This window comes from Ranitomeya imitator, chromosome 1 (assembly GCF_032444005.1).
Source record: "Ranitomeya imitator isolate aRanImi1 chromosome 1, aRanImi1.pri, whole genome shotgun sequence".
Taxonomy (NCBI): domain Eukaryota; kingdom Metazoa; phylum Chordata; class Amphibia; order Anura; family Dendrobatidae; genus Ranitomeya; species Ranitomeya imitator.
In genome coordinates this window covers 600,414,018-600,437,501 of record NC_091282.1, presented here as the reverse complement: position 1 = coordinate 600,437,501, position 23,484 = coordinate 600,414,018, and the positions used below count along the sequence as shown (strand labels likewise).

Genomic DNA, 23,484 nt, shown 5'->3' with positions numbered 1-23,484 from the left:
TCTCCTGCTCGCACCTGCTAACATTTTCTCTGCTCCTTCTCACTGCTGGTGATATCTCTCCAAATCCTGGTCCTCCTCACCACATCCCCACAGTCAGTTCTACCTCCCATCCATGCTCTATCATAAATTTCCGTAACCTCTCTAACCTTATACCCATTCGCCCAGCCCCCACTTCCCCAGTCCCACTAACAGGAGCTCTGTGGAACGCTCAGTCTTTTTGTTACTACCAAACTTTCCTTCCTCTCCATCACTAAAACCTTGCTCACCCCTTGACACAGCCTCTCCTGCTGCACTTTCCTATGGTGGCTTCCACCTATCTCACACACCCCGCCCCAGCAGCAAGCATGGCGGAGTTGGTTTTCTCCTGTCAGGTACCTGCTCCTTCACCCCAATCCCACTGCCACCCTGTTACTCTCCCTTCCTTTGAGGTGCACTCTGTATGCAGCTATGCCCCCACCAACCTCCAACTGGCTGTCATTTACCGCCCCCCGGGCCAGCCACCACCTTCTTTGACCACTTCACCATCTGGCGACTTCATTTCCCTTCTGCGGACATCCCCACTACCATCATGGGTGACTTCAACATCCCCATTGACACTTCCCTCTCAGCTGCCACTAAACTTCTATCTCTCACTTCCTCCTTCGGCCTCACTCAATGGTCTTCTGCAGCCACTCACAAAGATGGTCACACATTGGACCTCATCTTCACCCACCTCTGCTCTCTAACATCTCTAACTCACCTCTTCCTCTTTCTGACCACAATCTACTCACATTCTCTTCCCTCTCCACTCCTTGTCTACAATCCCCACCCCACAAACTTGCACACCCTCTCAGAAATCTTAAACACCTTGATCTACATTCACTCTCTGAATCCCTCCTCCCTCTCACAGACATAAGTTCCCTACACAATGCGGATGATGCTGCCGCTCTATATTACACCACAATAGCTGCAGCTTTGGAATCTCTTGCCCCTCTCACACATACCAAAGCTCGCAAAATCAACAGACAGGCCTGGCACACCAGCCTGACCAAAGAACTGAGGCGAGCTTCCAGGGCTGCAGAGCGGAGATGAAAAAGATCCCACTCCAACGAGCACTTTACCGCATTCAAACAGTCCCTCACTACTTTCAAGACCACACTCGCCACAGCTAAACAAACCTACTTCTCATCTCATATCCTCCCTGTCTCACAACCCTGTTGTGAGTTTGGCTTTTGGGCTCCCTCCAGTGGTTGTAGAGGGTAATGCAGTTGTGCCTGGACTGCAGGATTGGACAGGTGTATCTACTAATTGCAAAACTGACTGGGGTATATAACTTTGCAGGACTCTTTAGTCCCTGCCAGTTGTCCATTGTTTTTGGAGGATTCACTTCCCTGCTGGTCTCTCCAGTTTGCTGTGCTTTTCTACAAAGATAAGTCCTGGCTTTGTTTTTGCTGTCCACCTGCTGTGGACCTTATAGTTCTGTACATATTCATGTTTTTGTCTTGTCCAGCTTTGTCTCTGAAGGATTTTTTGCAGCCAAGCGGTGTCTCTGGAGATGCAGATATACCCTCCATGTCTTTAGTCAGATGTGGTGATTTGTATTTTCTGTGGTGGATATTTTCTAGTGTTTTAATACTGACCGCATAGTACTCTGTTCTATTCTTTCTTTTTAGCTAGTATGGCCTCCTATGCTAAAATCTGATTTCATATCTGCGTGTTATTTCCCTCTCCTCTCACAGTCAATATTTGTGGGGGGGCTATCTATCCTTTGGGGATTTTCTCTGAGGCAAGATAGGTTTCCTGTTTCTGTCTTTAGGGGAAGTTAGATCTTAGGCTGTGCCGAGGGGTCTAGGGAGTGTTAGGTACCCACCACGGCTACTTCTAGTTGCGCTGCTAGGTTCAGGGTTTGCGGTCAGTACAGGGATCACCTTCTCCAGAGTCCGTCTCATGCTGCTCCTAGGCCACCAGATCATAACACAACCCTAAACAGTTATTCAACACCTTCAACTCTCTCCTCCGTCCCCCAGCACCTCCTCACTCCCCACTCATCTCAGCTGAACTTTGCCTCATTTTTCAAGCAGATTGAGAACATCAGAGACAGTTTTAGTCGACAACCCGCAGAGCCCTTCCTCCCAACTACCCAGCCTTCCACCTCGAAAACCAACTTCACCACCATTACAGAAGATCGACTCTCCACTCTACTCTCAAGATCACATCTCACCACCTGTGCACTTGACCCGATCCCTTCCCACTTCATCCCAAACCTCGCTACAGTCTTCATCCCAACTCTAACCCATCTCTTCAACCTATCAATAACAACTGGTGTTTTCCCCTCCAGCTTTAAACATGCCTCAATAACACCTATCCTCAAAAAGCCCTCTATTGACCCATCCTCTGTATCTAGCCATCGCCCTATATCACTTCTCCCCTATGCCTCAAAACTACTGGAACACGTCCCTCTTGAACTGTCCTCTCATCGCTCTTCCTGCTCCCTTTTCGACCGCTTACAATCAGGCTTCCGGTCACACGACTCCACTGAAACTGCCCTAAGGTCACCAATGACCTATTAACTGCCAAGAGCAAGCAACACTACTCTATCCTCCTCCTCCTGGACCTGTCCTCTGCCTTTGACACAGTGGACCATTCCCTATTACTACAGACCCTCTCATCCCTTGGCATCACAGACTTGGCCCTATCCTGGATCTCGTCATACCTAACTGACCAAACATTCAGTGTCTCCCATTCACACACCACCTCCTCACCTCGCCCCCTATCTGTCGTAGTCCCGCAAGGTTAAGTTCTATGGCCCCTGCTCTTTTCCATTTACACTTTTGGCCTGGGACAGCTCATAGAATCTCCGGTTTTCAGTATCATCTCTATGCTGATGACACACAGATCTACATCTCTGGACCAGATATCACCACCCTACTAACCAGAATCCCTCAATGTCTATCCGCTATTTCATCCTTCTTCTACGCTAGATTTCTAAAACTTAACATGGACAAAACAGAATTCATTGTCTTTCCCCCATCTCACGTGACCCCCCTAACGAACCTATCCATTACAGTAAACGGCTGCCCACTCCCCAGTCCCACAAGCTCACTGTCTCGGGGTAATCCTTGACACTGATCTCTCCTTCAAACCGCATATCCAAGCCCTTTCCACTTCCTGCCGCCTTCAACTCAAAAATATTTCACTATTTCACGGATCCGTACATTCCTAAACCAAGAATCTGCAAAAAACCTTAGTCCATGCCCTCATCATCTCCCGCCTCGACTACTGTAACCTCCTGCTCTGTGGCCTCCCCTCTAACACTCTCGCACCCCTCCAATCTATTCTAAACTCTGCTGCCTGACGAATCCACCTGTCCCCCCCGCTATTCCCTGGCCTCTCCCCTCTGTCAATCCCTTCACTGGCTCCCCATTACCCAGAGATTCCAGTACAAAAGCCTAACCATGACATACAAAGCCATCCACAACCTGTCTCCTCTATACATCTGTGACCTCGTTTCCTGGTACTTTCCTGCATGCAACCTCCGATCCTCACAAGATCTCCTTCTCTACTCCCATCTTATCTCCTCTTCCCACAATTGCATACAAGATTTCTCTCGTGCATCACCCCTACTCTGGAACTCTCTACCACAACATACCAGACTCACCCACCATCGAAACCTTCAAAAAGAACCTGAAGACCTACCTCTTCCGGGAAGCCTACAACCTGCAGTAACCACTGATCCACCAAACCACTGCATGACCAGCTTTATCCTCACCCATCCCTTGTAGATTGTGAGCCCTCGCAGGCAGGGTCCTCTCTCCTCCTGTTCCAGTTGTGATTTGTTCAAGATTATTGTACCTGTTTTTATTATGTATACCCCTCCCCACATGTAAAGCGCCATGGAATAAATGGCTCTGTAATAATAATCTCACTTGTTTATTTTCACCAGGTAAACCAATATCACTGTACAAAATTTAGAAATTAACATTTCTGACGTGCAAAAACAAAACCCCCCAAAATTTGTGACCAATATAGCCACCTTTCTTTATGATGACACTCAACAGCCTTCCATCCATAGGTTCTGTCAGTTGCTTGATCTGTTTACAATCAACATTGGGAGGCTGTGGTGGCTGCTGCATGCAGTCACTGTTCCAAGAGGTGTTCTGTTTTCTCTCCCTGTAGATCTCACATTTTATGAGGGACCACAGGTTCTCTAAGGGGTTCAGATCAGGTGAACAAGGTGGCCATGTCATTATTTTTTCTTCTTTGAGACCTTTACGGGCCAGCCACACTGTGGAGTAGTTGGAGGCATGTGATGGAGCATTGTCCTGCATGAAAATGTTTTTCTTGAACGATACCGACTTCTTCCTGAACCACTGCTTGAAGAAGAGGTCTTCCAGAAACTGGCAGTAGGTCTGGGATTTGAGCTTCACTTCATCCTCAACCCAAAAAGGTCCCACATGTTCATCTTTGATGATACCAGCCCATGCCATAACCCCACCTCCACCTTGCTGGCATCGGAGTCAGAGTGGAGCTCTCTGCCCTTTACCAATCCCGCCTCTGGCCCATCCAGAGTCACTCTCATTTCATTAGTCCATAACACCTTTGAAAAGTCAGTCTTATGATATTTCTTGGCCCAGTCTTGAGGCTTTATCTTATGTTTCTTGTTCAAAGGTGGTTGTTTTTCAGCCTTCCTTATCTTGGCCATGTCCCTGAGTATCGCACACCTTCTGCTTTTTGTTACTCCAGTAACGTTGCAGCTCTTAAATATGGCAAAACTGGTGGCAAATGGCATCTTAGCAGCTTCACGCTTGATTTTCCTCAATTCATGGTCAGTTATTTTGCGCCTTTTTTTGCCCAACACGCTTCTTGTGACCCTGTTGGCTATTTGCCATCAAACGCTTGCTTGTTCGGTTATCACGCTTCAAAAATTTGGCAATTTCAAGACTGCTGCATCCCTCTACAAGACATCTCACAATTTTAGAGTTTTCAGAGCCCTTCAAATCCCTCTTCAGACCCATTTTGCAAAAGGAAAGGAAGTTGCCTAATAATTATGCACACCTTATATAGGGTTTTGATGTCATTAGACAACACCCCTCCTCATTACAGAGATGCACATCACCTGATTTAATTAATTGGTAGTTGGCTCTCAAGCCTGAACAGCTTGGAGTAGGACAACATGTATAAAAAGTATCATGTGATCAAAATACAACTTGCCTACTAATTCTGCACACAGTGTATACTCGAGTTGCATACACTTCTGTTATCGATGCGTTCAGAGGCAAGACAGTCACCGAACAACACTTTTTTCCAGTCGGCACTCGAGCAAATGGAGACGCTATCTCCAGCAGATGCAAGTAATGGAATCCTGCCAATCTACTCTAGCGCTCATTGACTCAAAAGCCGAGACTCTTGCCACCTATCCTGCACCTGCCCCTCCTTCCTCCACTGTCCATCACTAGAGCCACTACCATCCTCCTGACCCGTACCACCAACCTGCCCGTACCCCATCCCACTAACCTCACCTCCCACATCGTGCCCGTGCCCCGTCCCACCAGCCACACTACCAGCATTCCCGTGCCCCATCCCCCAGCCAGACTACCAGCATCCCACCCAGTCCCACCAGCCAGACTACCAGCGCGTCCTGCCCGTGCCCCTTCCCACCATTCTGATCAATATAATCCCGACCCATACCACTTCCCATCTACTTCATCCGCGCTTCCTCTCCCTGCCCGCTACCAACAGCCTTTCACCTCCTTTCCAACCCTTTTCTCCACCCATCATTGCTTCTGCCTCCCAATACATCACCTACACCCCTCCATCCTACCAAATTCCTAACCCCAATCCCACTTTCCTGTCCACCCACTCAATTGCCTTCTCCACCCCTTCACCACTACCTATTGATCCTTCCCCGCCACCAACACCATTCCTCTCTCCACACTCCCACTGTCGAAGTGTCCCTATCTGACAGCCCCTCCAGCACTATCTCCACCCCGACTTATTCCAACCTTTAGTTATTTTTCAGTGTTTTGATTGTGTTAAAAAATGTTTAATAAAATTGTGTTGTTTACAGCAATTTGTATTTTCTTTATAAGGTATAGATAAGACTAGGGTACAACAAGGTTTATTGGTTTAGAGATAAAATACTTTGGGTACAACCCAAACAGGTACACAACTTGGGTAAAGGTAATATCAAACAGGTACACAACTTGGCTAAAAAAGTTAAAAACTTATTACCAGGTTCAAGACAAATTGTTCAAACTTTATCATCCTGCCAGTCTATTCTTCCTTCGGGTGAAATAAAATATTCTGCGAATTGATCACGAATTCGGGAAACAGTTGCAGAACTTCTATACGTTATGTTGTTATAATCAGCCAAGGTGGTTTCTTCTGCGTGGTCCTCAATGGAAACCTGTTCCTTGGATATCACATAATTGTGCAGGACAACACACGCTTTCACTAACTCATCCACAGTGTCTGTCTTCATGTTAATAGAGGTCAGTAGAACTCTCCATTTGGTGGTTAAGATCCCAAACGCACACTCCACCATTCTCCGTGCATGTGCGAGTCGGTAGTTAAAAATTCTTTTAGTTTGGGTTAATCCACGACTGGAGTAGGGTTTCAAAAGATGTTCTGAAAACTGGAAGGCTTCATCCCCAACACAAACAAAAGGCATTGGTGACTCAGAGGTTTTGAGGCAGTGGTCTTGGAGGGGGGAATTGAAAGGTTTTTCCATACAAATTCCGCCCCATTGCAGACAGTTTGAAAACTTGTGAATCATTTGAGCGGCCATACGCCCCAATATCCACCGCTACAAATTTGTAATCCGCATCGGCGATGGCCATCAGCACGATGGAAAAGTACTTGTTATAGTTAAAATATTCGGATCCTGAACCAGCCGGTTTCACGATACGGATATGTTTCCCATCCACCGCGCCCAAACAATTGGGACACTGACACACTTCCTGGAATTTGTTTGCTACTTCCAACTAAGTCTGCATTGTGGGACGTGGAATAAACTCATCGTGCAAAGAGTCCCACAGTGCACGGCAAGTGTGCTTAACAATTCCAGAGATGGTTGAAATTCCCAGCCTGAACTGGATATGTAGTGAGGAAAGGGATTTCCAAAGGAAAGCAGAAATTACTACAAATTCAAACTATCAATCAATGAAAGTGCGCTACAAGAGTCCATCAAAAAAGAATGCTTACCAAAGAGTGACCATTAGACGCTCAGCCGGTGTAACAGAGAATCTGCAATATGTATCACTCCTTTTTATTAGATGTTCTACTCGATCCACCAATATATCAAAGTTCTCGGCCTTCATCCGCACATAGCTGAAAAACTTCTCTGGCTCTCCTCGTAGCTCCATGTATAAAGTAGAAAAGACTCCCCGCGTCATTCTGTGCCGTGATGGGGTGGATCCACAATAGTCGTCGGCGCAGACGCATGATGCGCTGTCTCTCTCGCTCCTTCTCAAGAACACTAGCTTTCAATCTATTCGCCTACACAATGAAATCCATGTTCTGCAGAATCTTCGCAATAACGACATCCATCTTCTCTCCAAACACTTGCTTGCTCCTCTCCAACCTGTCACTGATGGGCTGTAGGAAGACTGTATATATAGTTCTTAGGGGGCAAATCACATTTTAGAGTCTCCCAGGGGTGTTCTTAAAAACCGGATCTGTCAAAAACCGGACAAAACGGATGCCAACCGGATGGAACGGATCCGGTTTCTCGCCAGATCCGGACATCTGATCCGGCTGAAAACTGGATCTGTCCCATCCGGTTTTCACAAAATAAGCCGGATCCGGCGCTGCGATGCCGGAATCGGCATGTGGCGAAAAAAACTGATATGTGAAAGTAGCCTAAGATAGTGGGGTCATTTTGCACAAGTCTCTGTCCAGGGAACTAGCTGAGAGACGCTCTGTGATGCATTTTGATGCATTGCCCCTCCCCCACACCTCATGGTCTGCCATGAAATGAAATGACCTAAGCAACTGTTTTTTATTCCTTTAATCCCATTTTATTTTGTAATTGTCTGTACATAGGATAATTGTTTCATTTTGTAATATCTTTTATATTGGTTTTGTAAACACTGCCTAACTTTTTTTTGGAGTAAAATTTATAATATTTACTTGCGTGGTTTTCCTTGCTCTAAAACTTACCCTAAAGTCTCTGACCTAAGCCATTGCTACTAATTGGGTGGGCTCCTGACCCGTTATTAAATAAAAAATAGTAACATAACATAGTAACAAAGTTAGTGAGGCCGAAAAAAGACATTTGTCCATCCAGTTCAGCCTATATTCCATCATAATAAATCCCCAGATCTACGTCCTTCTACAGAACCTAATAATTGTATGATACAATATTGTTCTGCTCCAGAAAGACATCCAGGCCTCTCTTGAACCCCTCGACTGAGTTCGCCATCACCACCTCCTCAGGCAAGCAATTCCAGATTCTCACTGCCTTAACAGTAAAGAATCCTCTTCTATGTTGGTGGAAAAACCTTCTCTCCTCCAGACGCAAAGAATGCCCCCTTGTGCCCGTCACCTTCCTTGGTATAAACAGATCCTCAGCGAGATATTTGTATTGTCCCCTTATATACTTATACATGGTTATTAGATCGCCGTCTTTTTTCTAGACTAAATAATCCTAATTTCGCTAATCTATCTGGGTATTGTAGTTGTCCCATCCCCTTTATTAATTTTGTTGCCCTCCTTTGTACTCTCTCTAGTTCCATTATATCCTTCCTGAGCACCGGTACCCAAAACTGGACACAGTACTCCATGTGCGGTCTAACTAGGGATTTGTACAGAGGCAGTATCATGCTCTCATCATGTGTATCCAGACCTCTTTTAATGCACCCCATGATCCTGTTTGCCTTGGCAGCTGCTGCCTGACACTGGCTGCTCCAGGTAAGTTTATCATTAACTAGGATCCCCAAGTTCTTCTCCCTGTCAGATTTACCCAGTTGTTTCCCGTTCAGTGTGTAATGGTGATATTGATTTCTTCTTCCCATGTGTATAACCTTACATTTATCAGTTAAACCTCATCTGCCACCTTTCAGCCCAAGTTTCCAACTTATCCAGATCCATCTGTAGCAGAATACCATCTTCTCTTGTATTAACTGTTTTACATAGTTTTGTATCATCTGCAAATATCGATATTTTACTGTGTAAACCTTCTACCAGATCATTAATGAATATGTTGAAGAGAACAGGTCCCAATACCGACCCCTGCGATACCCCACTGGTCACAGCGACCCAGTTAGAGACTATACCATTTATAACCACCCTCTGCTTTCTATCACTAAGCCAGTTACTAACCCATTTACACACATTTTTCCCCAGACCAAGCATTCTCATTTTGTGTACCAACCTCTTTTGCGGCACGGTATCAAACGCTTTGGAAAAATCGAGATATACCACGTCCAATGACTCACCGTGGTCCAGCCTATAGCTTACCTCTTCATAAAAACTGATTAGATTGGTTTGACAGGGGCGATTTCTCATAAACCCATGCTGATATGGAGTTAAACAGTTATTCTCATTGAGATAATCCAGAATAACATCCCTCAGAAACCCTTCAAATATTTTGCCAACAATAGAGGTTAGACTTACTGGCCTATAATTTCTAGGTTCACTTTTAGAGCCCTTTTTGAATATTGGCACCACATTTGCTATGCGCCAGTCCTGCGGAACAGACCCTGTCGCTATAGAGTCCCTAAAAATAAGAAATAATGGTTTATCTATTACATTACTTAGTTCTCTTAGTACTCGTGGGTGTATGCCATCTGGACCCGGAGATATATCTATTTTAATCTTATTTAGCCGGTTTCGCACCTCTTTTTGGGTTAGATTGGTGACCCTTAATATAGGGTTTTCATTGTTTCTTGGGATTTCACCTAGCATTTCATTTTCCACCGTGAATACCGTGGAGAAGAAGGTGTTTAATATGTTAGCTTTTTCCTCGTCATCTACAACCATTCTTTCCTCACTATTTTTTAAGGGGCCTACATTTTCAGTTTTTATTCTTTTACTATTGATATAGTTGAAGAACAGTTTGGGATTAGTTTTACTCTCCTTAGCAATGTGCTTCTCTGTTTCCTTTTTGGCAGCTTTAATTAGTTTTTTAGATAAAGTATTTTTCTCCCTATAGTTTTTTAGAGCTTCAATGGTGCCATCCTGCTTTAGTAGTGCAAATGCTTTCTTTTTACTGTTAATTGCCTGTCTTACTTCTTTGTTTAGCCACATTGGGTTTTTCCTATTTCTAGTCCTTTTATTCCCACAAGGTATAAACCGCTTACAGTGCCTATTTAGGATGTTCTTAAACATTTTCCATTTATTATCTGTATTCTTAATTCTGAGGATATTGTCCCAGTCTACCAGATTAAGGGCATCTCTAAGCTGGTCAAACTTTGCCTTCCTAAAGTTCAGTGTGTTTGTGACTCCCTGACAAGTCCCCCTGGTGAAAGACAGGTGAAACTGTACAATATTGTGGTCGCTATTTCCTAGATGCCCGACCACCTGCAGATTTGTTATTCTGCCAGGTCTATTAGATAGTATTAGGTCTAAAAGTGCTGCTCCTCTGGTTGGATTCTGCACCTATTGTGAAAGATAATTTTTCTTGGTTTTTAGCAGAAACCTGTTGCCTTTATGGGTTTCACAGGTTTCTGTTTCCCAGTTAATATCCGGGTAGTTAAAGTCCCCCATAACCAGGACCTCATTATGGATTGCAGCTTCATCTATCTGCTTTAGAAGTAGACTTTCCATGGTTTCTGTTATATTAGGGGGTTTGTAACAGACCCCAATGAGAATTTTGTTACCATTTTTCCCTCCATGAATTTCGACCCATATGGATTCGACATCCTCATTCCCTTCGCTAATATCCTCCCTTAAAGTGGACTTTAGACAAGACTTTACATATAGACAAACCCCTCCTCCTCTCCGATTTTTACGATCCTTTCTAAACAGACTGTAACCCTGTAAGTTAACTGCCCAGTCATAGCTTTCATCTAACCATGTCTCGGTTATTCCCACTATGTCAAAGTTACCTGTAGATATTTCTGCTTCTAGTTCTTCCATCTTGTTTGTCAGGCTTCTGGCGTTTGCGAGCATGCAGCTTAGAGGATTTTGTTTTGTTCCAATCTCCTCGCTGTGGATTGTTTTAGAAATGTTCTTACCTCCCTTCTGAGTATGTTTTCCTGGGTCTTCTTTGTTCAAGTCTAATGTTTTTCTTCCCGCTGGAGCTGGTGGCAGCGCAAGTGTCCTGAGCCTTTGGGGAAACTGGCAGAGACGGACGGCGATGACCATTATTGGTCCCGCCCGAGTGGGAGTAGTTATATTGCCCTTGCTGCAGTGTGCCCAATAGCCAGTACATAGCAAGGCAGCCTTTCTGGCGACTAATTATCCTAGGTGCAGTTCACTGTCTGACCTGAGAGTAAAGAGGGCGCCAGAGAGCTGCGAGTTCCAAACCGGAAGTGGGATGTAAATAAATCCACTTCAGAAAGTAACTGGGAGCAACCAAAACAACCCCGGTTCATGACATCTCCCCTGATCACTAGTGATAGATAGGAGGCATTCTCATTGATGTCACCGCTGATCACTAGTTATGGATAGGCGGCATTGTTAGTGATGTCACTTCTGATTTCTAGTGATGGATAGGAGGCATTCTCAGTGATGTCACCGATGATGTCTAGATAAGGCATGATGGGTTAGCGCTGGACTGTATTAGTGTTAAATTGCAGTAAAGTAGCTCTAGGTGTGTAAAACAGAGACCGAACCATTAAGGCTATGTGCACACGCTTCGGATTTTGCTGCAGATCTGCAGCGGATTCACAGCAGTTTTCCATGAGTTTACAGTAACACGTAAACCTATGGAAAACAAAATCCGCAGTGCACATGCTGCAGAAAACAAACGAGCGGAAACGCTGCATTGTTTATTCTGCAGCATGTCAATTCTTCTCCGCAGGTGGAATCCGCACAAAAACCGCGGTAAACCCGCAGTGCGGATTTACCAAAATTGGTGAGGAAAAGTCCGCACACCATTCCTCAACCTGTGCACATACCCTAAGTGTTGTGTGTAGTAAACCAGAACACACAGAAAAAATTTCATACAGAAAGCATAGAAATTTACTTTGATCTCTTCATTTGACCAGTAATTTATAAATTTCTTTTTACATGTAATATTTTTCATTGAATTTATTTTATAAAGTCAATTTGCATATCTTATAAAGTCTACGTTTTTCACATCTTTAGTTTTTTTTTTTTTTTAGTAAAATCAAGAAACTATTTTTATATGTATTTCTTTTCATCACATTTTTTTGAGGTGATGTAACCCAATAAAAAGCAATTGTGACCTCCCTGTCTTCCATGTCCAATCTTGCACTAACAACTCCATGATGGTAATGTACATGTAGATCGGCTGCCCCAGGTCAGGGCTGAATCACTTGTTTCATATAATGGAAATGCTCTATTCCTGGTCTGGAAGAGAGAGGACTGAAAAATACCGAACATTATTCATTATCTGTACACAGCCCAGGCTTTCTGAAGAGCATGTGTCATCACCATGTAGACAAGCAGCAGGCCTTTATTTTATGGTGAATTATACGGAGAAAATCATATCCCATTATATAAATCATTACTGTGTAGAGAAGACAAGCCACTCTTCTCAGAAACACCATGCATGTAGAGGGGACAAGACACCCAAGATGAGCAAAGCATGCAACTCCTAAGTGAGGATATTGACCTGGTTATATATATATTTCATTTACAGGTCTTTGCTCCTTAGGGAATGGAGAGATCGATACACTATGGGAATGTGCTTACCCCATCACCCATACAGTTATTTGTGACCTCTGCCATATAACATGGATTGTACAGTCATTCCACACACTCCAACACAAAATTACAAACATGCAACACATGTGACTCGGATTGGAAAATTTAAGTACAGACAGTAAATGAGGCTCCTCTAGTCTCTACTCAGTCATTAGCGCAGTGGTACTGAGGCACGCATTGGAAGGAGCTGGACACATGGCATCGAGCACCTTAAGAGGTCCCTATTGAGGCACAAACGATCAGATGTAGGGCCAAACGCAGCTGGACGGGCTCCACAGTTGTAGAGTGCGGTTACAGATCAGCAGTGTCCATAGACTCAGGGCTCTGGCTGCAGTGGAAACACTTCCCGGAAGGCACAATGGGCTACATTCTCCATGCACCGGCCCAGCACAATGACCAGCTGTTGGAGGTGCAGTAACATTCAGAAGGGACCAGTCTCCTTCTCCAGGCTTCATGTAATGGTTAGAAATCAACAAGGCAGCACAGCGGTTGGGGTCCTGTCCAGCAGTCTAGCTAGTCTTCTAGCACATAGTTAACACGAACTGGTCTGGAGGTTACTCTCAGTGAGAAGTGAGGTTATAGAGCTGGGATCATATGATCTATCAAAGTCACCATCAGAGCTGAGGTCATCATCATCATCATCGGCGGCAGGATGGACTGGCTTACGCCTGTGAAAAGTCACAGAAGTGAATATTAGGAGAGGACTTGAAACCACCATCTCTACCAGGATGTCCTGCATCCAATACCCACAGTTTCCACTGGCCTCGTATGTGGGGCATTAAAGGGGATATCTGGGACTTTGGGGGGAAAAAAAAGAAAAAAGGCATACAGTTGCAAACCGGGGCAATTACATCTTTTTTTTTTTTACCCAGAGGCAGTAATAGACAGCTCCAGCCAGAGATTCAGCTACTCCCTGTCAGAGCAGCAGTTTCTCTTCCTGTTGACAAGGTGTCATATTGACAGCTAGCTTCCCCCAATTAGGCAGCGGGTGTCAGCTGTCAACCAGCATAACACCAGTAGTCCTGCCCTGTCAACAGGAAGAGAAACTGCTGCTGTGACAGGGAGTAGCGGAATCTCTGGCAGGAGCGGTCAATGACTGCCGCTGGGTACAACAGGCACGACGTTGCCCGTTAGCAAAAAAAAAAAAAGAGCATAAAGTGCCAGATATCCACTTTAATGACCTTGATCAAGAGGTTACCCTATTCTTTGGAAAATGAAACCTTTGTAAACCAACACTTGCATTTACTCTTCTGAAAGATGCCAGATAAGCGTTCAGTAAAAGCAGTTAAAGGGAACCTGTCAGCAGAATTGTGCTCAGTAACCTACAGGCACTGTCAGGTTGGTGCGGTTATACTGATTAATATGAGACCTGGTCATTAAATCCATCTTGTGGTTGTTGTGTAATCTGTATTTGTAGTTTTCAGTTAATGAGATTCTGGCGCTCCAGGGCGGTTGGTGCTGGGATCTGCAAAAGGTAGGGCTGTAGGCAGGGCTTTATGTGGTGCTCTGCTTACATATGCATTCTTATTAAGGGCTTATGACAGGTTACTGATCCATCAGTCACCCGTACCCTATTTTACATACTGAAAATAAAGATTATACAACAACCACAAGATGGATTTCATCACCATGCATCATTGTAATCAGTATAATGTCGCTAGCTTGACATTGTGTGTAGTCACTGCGTACAATCCTGATGACAGGGGCACACTAAGTGGCAGAAGTTAGAACGTGTGTGGTTCTTTTTTTACTCAAATGTTTTTCATTAAAAATAAAAGTCCAATAAAACATTTCACATTAAGACATAAATTTCCATTTTCCCCACTCTTAAACCCCCCTTACCCAACCCGCCCCCCTCCTTCCCTTTTAGACAGCTCACGCTTTAATGTTAGCACTTTAATATACTGGTGTTGGTGATGGTGTTTCTTTGCTAGTCCCCCTTAGGGTCTTAAGGGAGAGCCGTCATTGAGTGGGGGCACCATGTGGAACTTGGGGTGCCAACCTCCGCAGTAAGGTAGTGTGAGGAAGAGAAAGAGCACCTCCTCAATTTTTTTACCTCTGTCCTTTTTAGTGTTAAGATTATATTGTTAAGATTAACCATTGTTTCCTGAACCTAACCTAGGTCAATTTTTACCTCTAAAAATTAAAAGTTATATTTTAGGGGCATGCTTTTTGGGCCTTTTTTGGTTGATAATAATGACCTGCTTCACATATTTAAGATATTCTCCCCTCGAGGAAGGTTCATCTTTGATCCAATTTCTGGCCTTCCGAGCCATGTATAGTAGTCTGGCGATTGCTATTTTCAGCTTGTTATCCACAGCTATCTCTTCCACGTACCCCAGTAGGCACACCAAAGGTTCTCTTGGAATTGCACATCTGTATGCCCCTTCTATCCGGCTTACAACCAACAACCAAAAAACAGTCAATCTCGGACACGACCATAACATATGAAACATTCCAGCACTATCATTCTTACATCTAGGGCATTCCGAGTCAGATCTCAGCCCAGCTCTATACAGGACATCCGGGGATCTATACACTCTGTGTACAATATAAAGCTGGGAAAGTCTATATGACTCATTCAGTGATAGTTTCGGTATCCATTCTAATACAGATTCCCACGTTTCATCCTCTAACAGGACCCAGCTCTCTTTCCCATTTAGCCCTCACGTCAATCAGATATCCCAATAGGTGAGTGTGAAGTAGATCCTTATATAAAGATGAAATAGCTCCCCTCGTTGTCCCCACTCCACAGATGTAGTCTAATACTAAGTCGTTTTGAATTTGGAAACAATCCTCCTCATTCTGGGCCACAAACACATGCCGTACTTGTGCATATTGGAACCCCCTAGATGTCCTAAGACCATATTCCGACTGTAGCTGGGAAAAGGATTTCAACTCCCGTCGCTCTAAAATCTGACAGGCATACCGGATCCCCCCTGACTTGCCATTCTGGTATATGTCCGATCGCCAAAAACTCCGGTAGATTATTATTAAACCGCAGCGGAGAAAACTTGGTCAGACAAGTAACCCCGCAAATTTGTTTAACTCTCCCCCATACTTTATATATCAGAAATAATGTTGGGTATTTCTTCCCCAGTATTCCTAAGGATCCATCTTGCAGACACTGTTCCGCCGGACTTCTCTTCACCACCCTTTCTTATCAAAAGTTGTGCTACATTGGAAGACGACTCATGTTCCCAGCCCTTTAAATGCGGACATTGGGCTGCCAAGAGAACGGTAATTAGTCTTACCGGTAATTGTATTTCCAGGAATCCATCCTGACCGCACCATGGAGGTTGTCCTTCTTATCCACAGTGGGACAGGAAACCACGAGAGTATAAAAGGACCCTCCCTCTACCAACCGTCAGTGATTTTCCAAAGTACCACATCTGGATGGATGCCAAAAAGAATAGTTTATTGAAACAACAAAACAAGATACAAATGCTTGCATCACATTAGTTTTTAGTGATTTAGCATGGGGAGGGAAACTAATAGTGCTGTCAGGATGGATTCCTGGAAATACAATTACCGGTAAGACTAATTACCGTTTTCCAGGTCATCCACCTGACAGCACCATGGAGAAGTACCAAAGCAGATTAGTTCTTAGGGTGGGAGTACTGCCTGGAGCACCTTCCTGCCAAACCCTAGTTGTGTCGACATTATGTCTAGTTTATAATGTTTGAAAAAGGTACTAAGATTAGACCAGGATGCGGCGTTACAAATTTGATCTGCTGAAGCCCCCCCTTTTTCGGCCCATGAGGCTGCCATTGATCTAGACGAGTGTGCTTTGATACGTCCCAGTGGATTTTTTCTCTGAGCTTTATAGGCCGAAATTATTGTGGATCTAATCCATCTCGCGATCGTGGATTTAGATGCCTTTCTACCCTTGTTTGGGCCTCTAAACTGAACAAAAAGATTATTAGCCAGCCTCCAGGGTGCAGTTACTTTTAGGTATTTACTATAACCTAGATGTTAGAGAAACGGTTCTTAGAGTTTCTTTTTAGATTTTTAGGCAATTGAAAAAAAGAAGGGAGTATGACCTCCTGATTCATATTTGAATCCGAGACCACCTTCGGGAGAAAAGCTGGATCCAGTTTCAAAATCAACCTGTCATTAACCCCTTAGTGACCGAGCCAAATTTTTGAAATCTGACCAGTGTCACTTTATGTGGTAATAACTCTGCAACGCTTCAACAAATCCCAGTGATTTTGAGATTGTTTTTTCGTGACACATTATACTTTATGATAATGGTAAATTTTGTTCAACATTTTTTGTGTTTATTTATAAAAAATATCAAAAATTTTAGAAAAATGTTAAAAAATTAGCAATTTTCTAAATTCGAATGATTATCCCTTTAATCCAGATAGTCATACAACAGCAAACCATTAATAAATAACATTTCCCACATGTCTGCTTTACATCAGCACCATTTGTAAAATGTTATTTTATTTTGTTAGCATTTTAGGAGGTTTAAAAATGTAGCAACAATTTTTCATTTTTTCAAAGAAATTTACAAAATTTATTTTTTTAGGGACTTATCCATGTTTGAAGTGACCTTAGAGGTCCCATATATTGGGAAGCCCACAAACGTGATACCATTTTAAAAACAGCACCCCTAAACATATTGAAAACTGCTGTCAGGTAGTTTATTAACCCTTCAGGTGCTTTACAGGAATTAATGCAAAGTGGTATGACAGAAATGAAAATGTGTATTTTTACCACCTAAATGTCAGCAACTTCTAAACAGATTACTACAGCCGTCAGACTCTAAGGCCACTATTTGGTCATGAATTGCCAGGGCAAACATCAGGACAACAAAATCATGATCTGAGGGCACCAATTGTGACAAAGAAGAAGCCCCCACACACTGTTAACCATTTATAATGATGTAGTCACTATTGACAGCAGCATCTAAGGGGTTAAACAGATTTAGATGGTGCAAATACTGATTGTGGCTGGTACAGCAAGTTGTCAGCTATAGTGTACAGCCGACAGCTGCTGGATTGTCATCTGTATGGGGAGGCTATTCTCTTATATCTCAGGTCAGTTAAAAGACGTATTGGCGGTCATTAAGGGGTTAAAGACCTGCAAATAAGGATCCTGGCTAGAGAGGGCCTGAAGCTCAGACAGTCTTTTTGCCGAAGTGATGGCTACAAGGAAAGACGTTTTTAGGGACAATTTACTAATATCTAGATCGCTCCCTAAATCATACGGATGTCTACATAGTTCATTAAGGACTAAATCTAGGTCCCATCGTGGGAATCAACGGTTTTAACCTCGCAACTGCCCTGGGAAACCGACTAATCCAGGGGTGGGCCGATAAGGTACAGTCAGAAGACACTAAGGGCCGCCACTTGTACCCTTAAAGTACTGGGTCTAAGACCTGCTTCAAAACCAGATTGCAAAAAAAAAAAAAAATCAAGGATTTTGGGTATATTAGGGTGATCAGTATATAGTCTCTCCACAATAGCTGCAGAATTTTTTCCAAATTTTAGTATAGATGGAAGAGGTTACCGGCTTCCTACTTGCTTGCAGCGTGGAAATAACTTCATCCGACAAGCCTTTCGCTTTTAGAACTTGCCGTTCAGGATCCAGGCCGACAATCGAAGACTTTCTGGATTCTGGTGAAAAAAGGGACCTTGAAAGGTCTGTTCTTCGTGGAAGAAAAACTGGTTTCTCCTTTGACATTCTCTTCAGTAAGGAAAACCAACTTCTCCTTGGCCAGAACGGTACCACAAGTAGGACTCTGGCTTTGTCTTCTGCAATTTTCCTGAGAGTCCTTGGTATTAATGCAAGCGGATGGAATGCATATAACAGGCCTCTGTTCCACGACTGGGAGAAGGCATCGATTCCGGTCGGGTTCTCCTGAGGGTTCAGTGAGTAAAAGACGTTGACCTTTGCATTCTGTCTGGTTGCAAAGAGGTCCACACCTGAATTCCCCCAACGATGGCATAAGTCTCTGAATACCTCGTTGTTTAATTCCCATTCTGTCGATAAGACTGTCCTCCTGCTCATGAAGTCCGCCACTTGGTTTCTGGTACCTTCCAGATGTACCGCCGAGATTGAGAGTACCGTTTCTTCTGCCCATCTGAAGATTCGCTCTGCCAACTGCTGCAGACCCATATGTCTCGGACCACCTTGATGTCGAAGGAAAGCTACTGCTGTTGTGTTGTCCGAGAGTATTTTCACATGTTTGTTCCTTATCAAGGACTGGGCGGAGGACAGAACCTTCCAGACTGCGAGCAATTCTCTGAAATTCCAGGACTGTCAGCTGTTTTCCAGACTCCACTGACCCTGGTAATATTTTCCCTGGATGTGTCCTCCCCAGCCTTGTTGACTTGCGTCCGTGGTAATTATGACTTCGGGAGAACGAATCCAAGCCACTCCCTGTTGCAGATTTTTGGGATTTGTCCACCAGCGTAACAAAGTCTTTACTTGAGATGACAGCTGTATCACTTTGTCCAATGACCCCTGTCTTCTGTCCCAGGATGAGAGAATCGCTTGCTGAAGTCGTCGAGAGTGAAATTGACTCCAATTTACGCAGGGTATGCAGGCAGTCATCAGCCCCAGGACCTTCATGGCTTCTCTGATGGAAACTCTGTTCTTTGTGAACTGACGAATTCTGTTTACTATGCCGAGCAGTTTTTCTCCCGGCAGAAAAGACATTCTCACACTTGAGTCTAGTATGACTCCGAGAAATTTTATTCTCTGTTTGGGTACTAGATCGGATTTTGACCAATTTACGATCCACCCCAAATTCTGTAGTGTGGAAATTAAAGACTGACAGTCGGTTCTGAGCTGATTTACCGTGTCCGCTATCACTAGAATGTCATCCAGATATGGCACGACCATGATGTCCTGATTTCTTAGGTAGGCCACTACCTCTATCATATTCTTCGTAAAAACCCTTGGAGCTGAGGCTAGGCCAAACGGTAGGCAGCAAAACTGGTAGTGGAAGATTCTACCTTCTTTTTCTACTGCAAACCTGAGATATTTTTGGTGGCCTGGGTAAATTGGGACGTGGTAGCACGCACTCTTCAAATCTAGAGTGCACATCACCACCCCTTTGTCTAAGAGGGGAATCGTAGATTTTATAGATTCCATTTTGAATCTTTTGTATACTACCCATGTATTTAGGCGTTTGAGATTTATAATTGTTCTTGATTCCCCCGAGGGCTTTATTATGGAAAATAGACTTGAATAAAACCCTTGTCCTATTTCTTGGGGAGGCACTGGGACTATCGCAGCTGTTTTTAGTAAGTCTTGAATATCTACCCACATGGGAGAGGTTGAGACGAGGTGGGAGCTGGAGATTAGGAATTTTTGTGGGGAAGGCGAAGAGAATTCTATTTTGTAACCCTGAGCAATCAGTTGTAAGATCCACGGGCTTGTGGTGATCTTTTGCCAACCCCCTAGAAACCTGGTTAGGCGCCCCCCTACACTGGTGGCGTCATTTTCTGTGGTATCCTGATGTTGAACCTGAAAAGGTGGACTCTTTACCTTTGGTTCTAATCTCCCCACCTTTTGGATAGCTCCATCTCCCTTGTTTCCCTTTCCCTCTATAGTCAGTTTTCTGATTAAAACGGGACCTACGAAAGGGCTGAAATTTTTTGCGTTTCTCTTCCAGAAACCCCTTTTTATCATCTGACGCCTTCTCTAAGATGTCACCCAGAACTGGCCCAAATACTCTTCCACCTGAGAATGGGATAGCACAAAGCTTAATTTTTGAATGTACATCCCCCGACCAGTTTTTGAGCCAGATGGCTCTTCTGGCCGCATTTGACAAGGATTGACTCCTGGCCGTGAACCTCACTGATTCTGCTGAAGCGTCTGCCAGAAAATCTGTTCCCATTTTTAGAAGCGGTAGGGATTTCAATATAGTCTCTCTAGGGGTTTTTGATGAAAGTTGATCTACCAGATCATCTACCCATAAGTGCATAGATCGTGCTACTGATGCTGCTGCTATGTTTGCACGTATTACAGCTGCCGAACTCTCCCAGGCTCTTTTTAAGAGACAGCCTGCCTTCCTATCCATAGGCTCCTTTAAGTTAGAGGAGTCTTCGAAGGGTATGGCGGTTCTCTTGGAGACTCGCTAAAAGAATGTCTATTTTGGGAATGATAAGTATGAAATGGAAGTGACAACGTAAATGCAAAAAGTTTCAGAGGGACAAAACAGACTTTGAGCAGAAAATTGCATACAAATGGAGACATACGGGTAATGCCCGTCGTCCAAGATTGAATAGGGGCAGCTCTCCATCACCGGTTAACAACTCTTCACGCAGAGGCGAAAGCTCCAGTGATTTTTTGTCCTCCACCGGGAGCGAAGTAGACCACGGACCCGACGGGGGGGAAAGCGCAAGAAGCGTGAAAAAAAGACTAACGCGGTTCAAGGGTCAGACATCACCCTACCACCACAAATACCCCACCAGACGGAAATAAGTGGTCCGGGGGTCTCGGACCAGAATACATCGGACCATGAGTCTGGATCCACAACACTACAGGTAATAAACCTCTCTGAACACAATCTTACAGCCATTGAGTTATCGGTTCTCCAGAGGGGCTTATCATTTGTTCCTACACATTCGGCAGATAAATTTACCCTCATAAAAGACCTTTATCTTTTTTGCAGAAAGCTTGTCTTGCAGGTCATGTACAGGAGGCCCGACATTCTACAAACTATGCCCTTGGATGAACGGGGGACGTTTCAAGATTTATTGGAATTACTAGAAGAAAATGAGTCTGGCTCGAGTACAAGAAAGTTTCCACACAGGAGCAAATCTCTCAAGGCACCGTCTTTTTCCCTGGTACCAGCCATAAAAATACTCTTCGAGTTGGTCAAGCAGGATATTCAAGCCATGCCTACTCGGGTAAGTGGCCCGTTCAATCTTAATGCAGAGGAGAAGCGCGCTCTAACTGCCTTACAAAATAACAGTGAATTTACCATCAAAGAGGCAGATAAAGGGGGCAATGTGGTGTTGTGGTCCTATCATCTTTATGAAACTGAAGCTAAACGACAGCTCAATAATATCCAATACTATCAAAAGCTTCCTTCTGACCCTACTCCTTTGTTCCTCTCTAAATTTGATCGACTCCTCTGCAGGGCCCTACAGTTCGCCATCATCACCCCACAAGAGAAACGGTATCTGTGGGTGGAAAACCCGGTCACGGCAACATTCTACATGCTGCCGAAAATACACAAAGACAGCACTAGGCCCCCTGGAAGGCCTATCGTTTCCAGCGTCGGCAGCATGTGTGAACGGGCGGGTGAGTACTTGGACTTTTTTCTTCAGCCTATCGCCTCTTCCCTTCCGTCATTTCTTCGTGACTCTTCACATTTTATTGACATATGTGGTCAGATCGAACTTCCTGGGGACTTCCTTTTAGTTACGTGTGATGTAGAGTCACTCTACTCTAACATTGGCCACATAGAAGGGACTGAGGCGGTTGCCTATTTTTAGAATAAGAACAGCTCTTCAGACAGGGGGGCATGACTCATTTTTGCTTGACTTACTCACATTTGTTCTCCATCACAACTTCTTTCTTTTTGACAGGGTTTACTATCTTCAGCGATCAGGCGTGGCGATGGGCACGAAGTGCGCACCAGCCTATGCCAATACTTTCCTTGGCTGGTGGGAAGAGAAATTTGTCTACCCTTTACCATCTTTCGCGGCCCACGTACACGTCTGGTTTCGCTTTATAGATGACATTTTCATTCTTTGGAAGGGCACCAAGGAGGAGTGCATTGCGTTTTTTAACAACTTGAACTCCAACCCCTTTAACATCTTCCTCACTTATGCTTTTTCTGCCAGTGAAATTACCTTCCTGGATCTAAAGATTTTTCCACATGAGAATCGCCTGGCGACGAATCCGTTCCGAAAACCGACGGCAACAAATGCACTCTTGGAATTCTCTAGCTTCCACCCCTGGCATACTAAGGTGGGTGTACCCACGGGACAGTTCTTACGTGCAAGACGAAATTGTACTCGCGACTGTGATTTCTCGATCCAGGCTCGAGATCTGTCGGATCGATTTCACCAAAGGGGTTACCCGAAACGTGTCATCTCTACGGCCTATCAAAGGGCAAGGAGTCAAGACCAGAGATCACTTCTTTCATCAAGAAGACAATGTCAGGAGACACAAACCAGATTTATCACTGACTTTAATAGTAGCTGGAAACAGGTCAGTGGTATTCTAACTAAACACTGGCAAATCCTTCGAGCGGATTCACAAACAATGGAGGTCACAAGTGATAGTCCCCTCATGACAGCTAGACGGACGCCCAATCTAAGAGACCTTCTTACTAGGAGTCACTTTAGGAGACCAACAGTGAGGTTAAATAGAGATATTATCCTTAGGGGTTCCTTTCCATCTGGGGACTGCAATGTATGTCCCCACATGGCTCCAACCCGTGACCTCTTCGTTCATCCCACACTCCTGAGTAGACATTCCCTCAAGGCGTATATTAATTGTAAATCGAGAGATGTTATTTACGCCCTTATCTGCCCGTGCAAAATGTTGTACATGGGGCAAACCTCACAAGAACTGAGGAAATGAGCCCAGAAGCACATTTCAACAATACATCTAGCTGCCTCGGATTTGAGAAAGGGCAGGACTATTACTCCGGTGTCTGAACACTTTTTGCTAGCCATGGGGGTTCCTCGACTAATC

The 23,484-nt window shown here is 44.3% G+C and overlaps 1 protein-coding gene across 2 annotated transcripts in view; it reads right to left on the bottom strand.

Moving 5' to 3' along the window:
* Window positions 1-12,159: 12,159 nt before the first annotated feature.
* The window catches only part of CGN (cingulin), a 101,634-nt gene continuing 90,309 nt past the window's right edge, over window positions 12,160-23,484 (bottom strand). For both annotated transcript variants that reach the window (XM_069768387.1, XM_069768396.1), the window contains one exon: window positions 12,160-13,481. In XM_069768387.1, coding sequence (XP_069624488.1) covers window positions 13,346-13,481 — 136 coding nt within the window. In that variant the 3' untranslated portion in view covers window positions 12,160-13,345. The remainder of the gene's footprint in view (window positions 13,482-23,484) is intronic.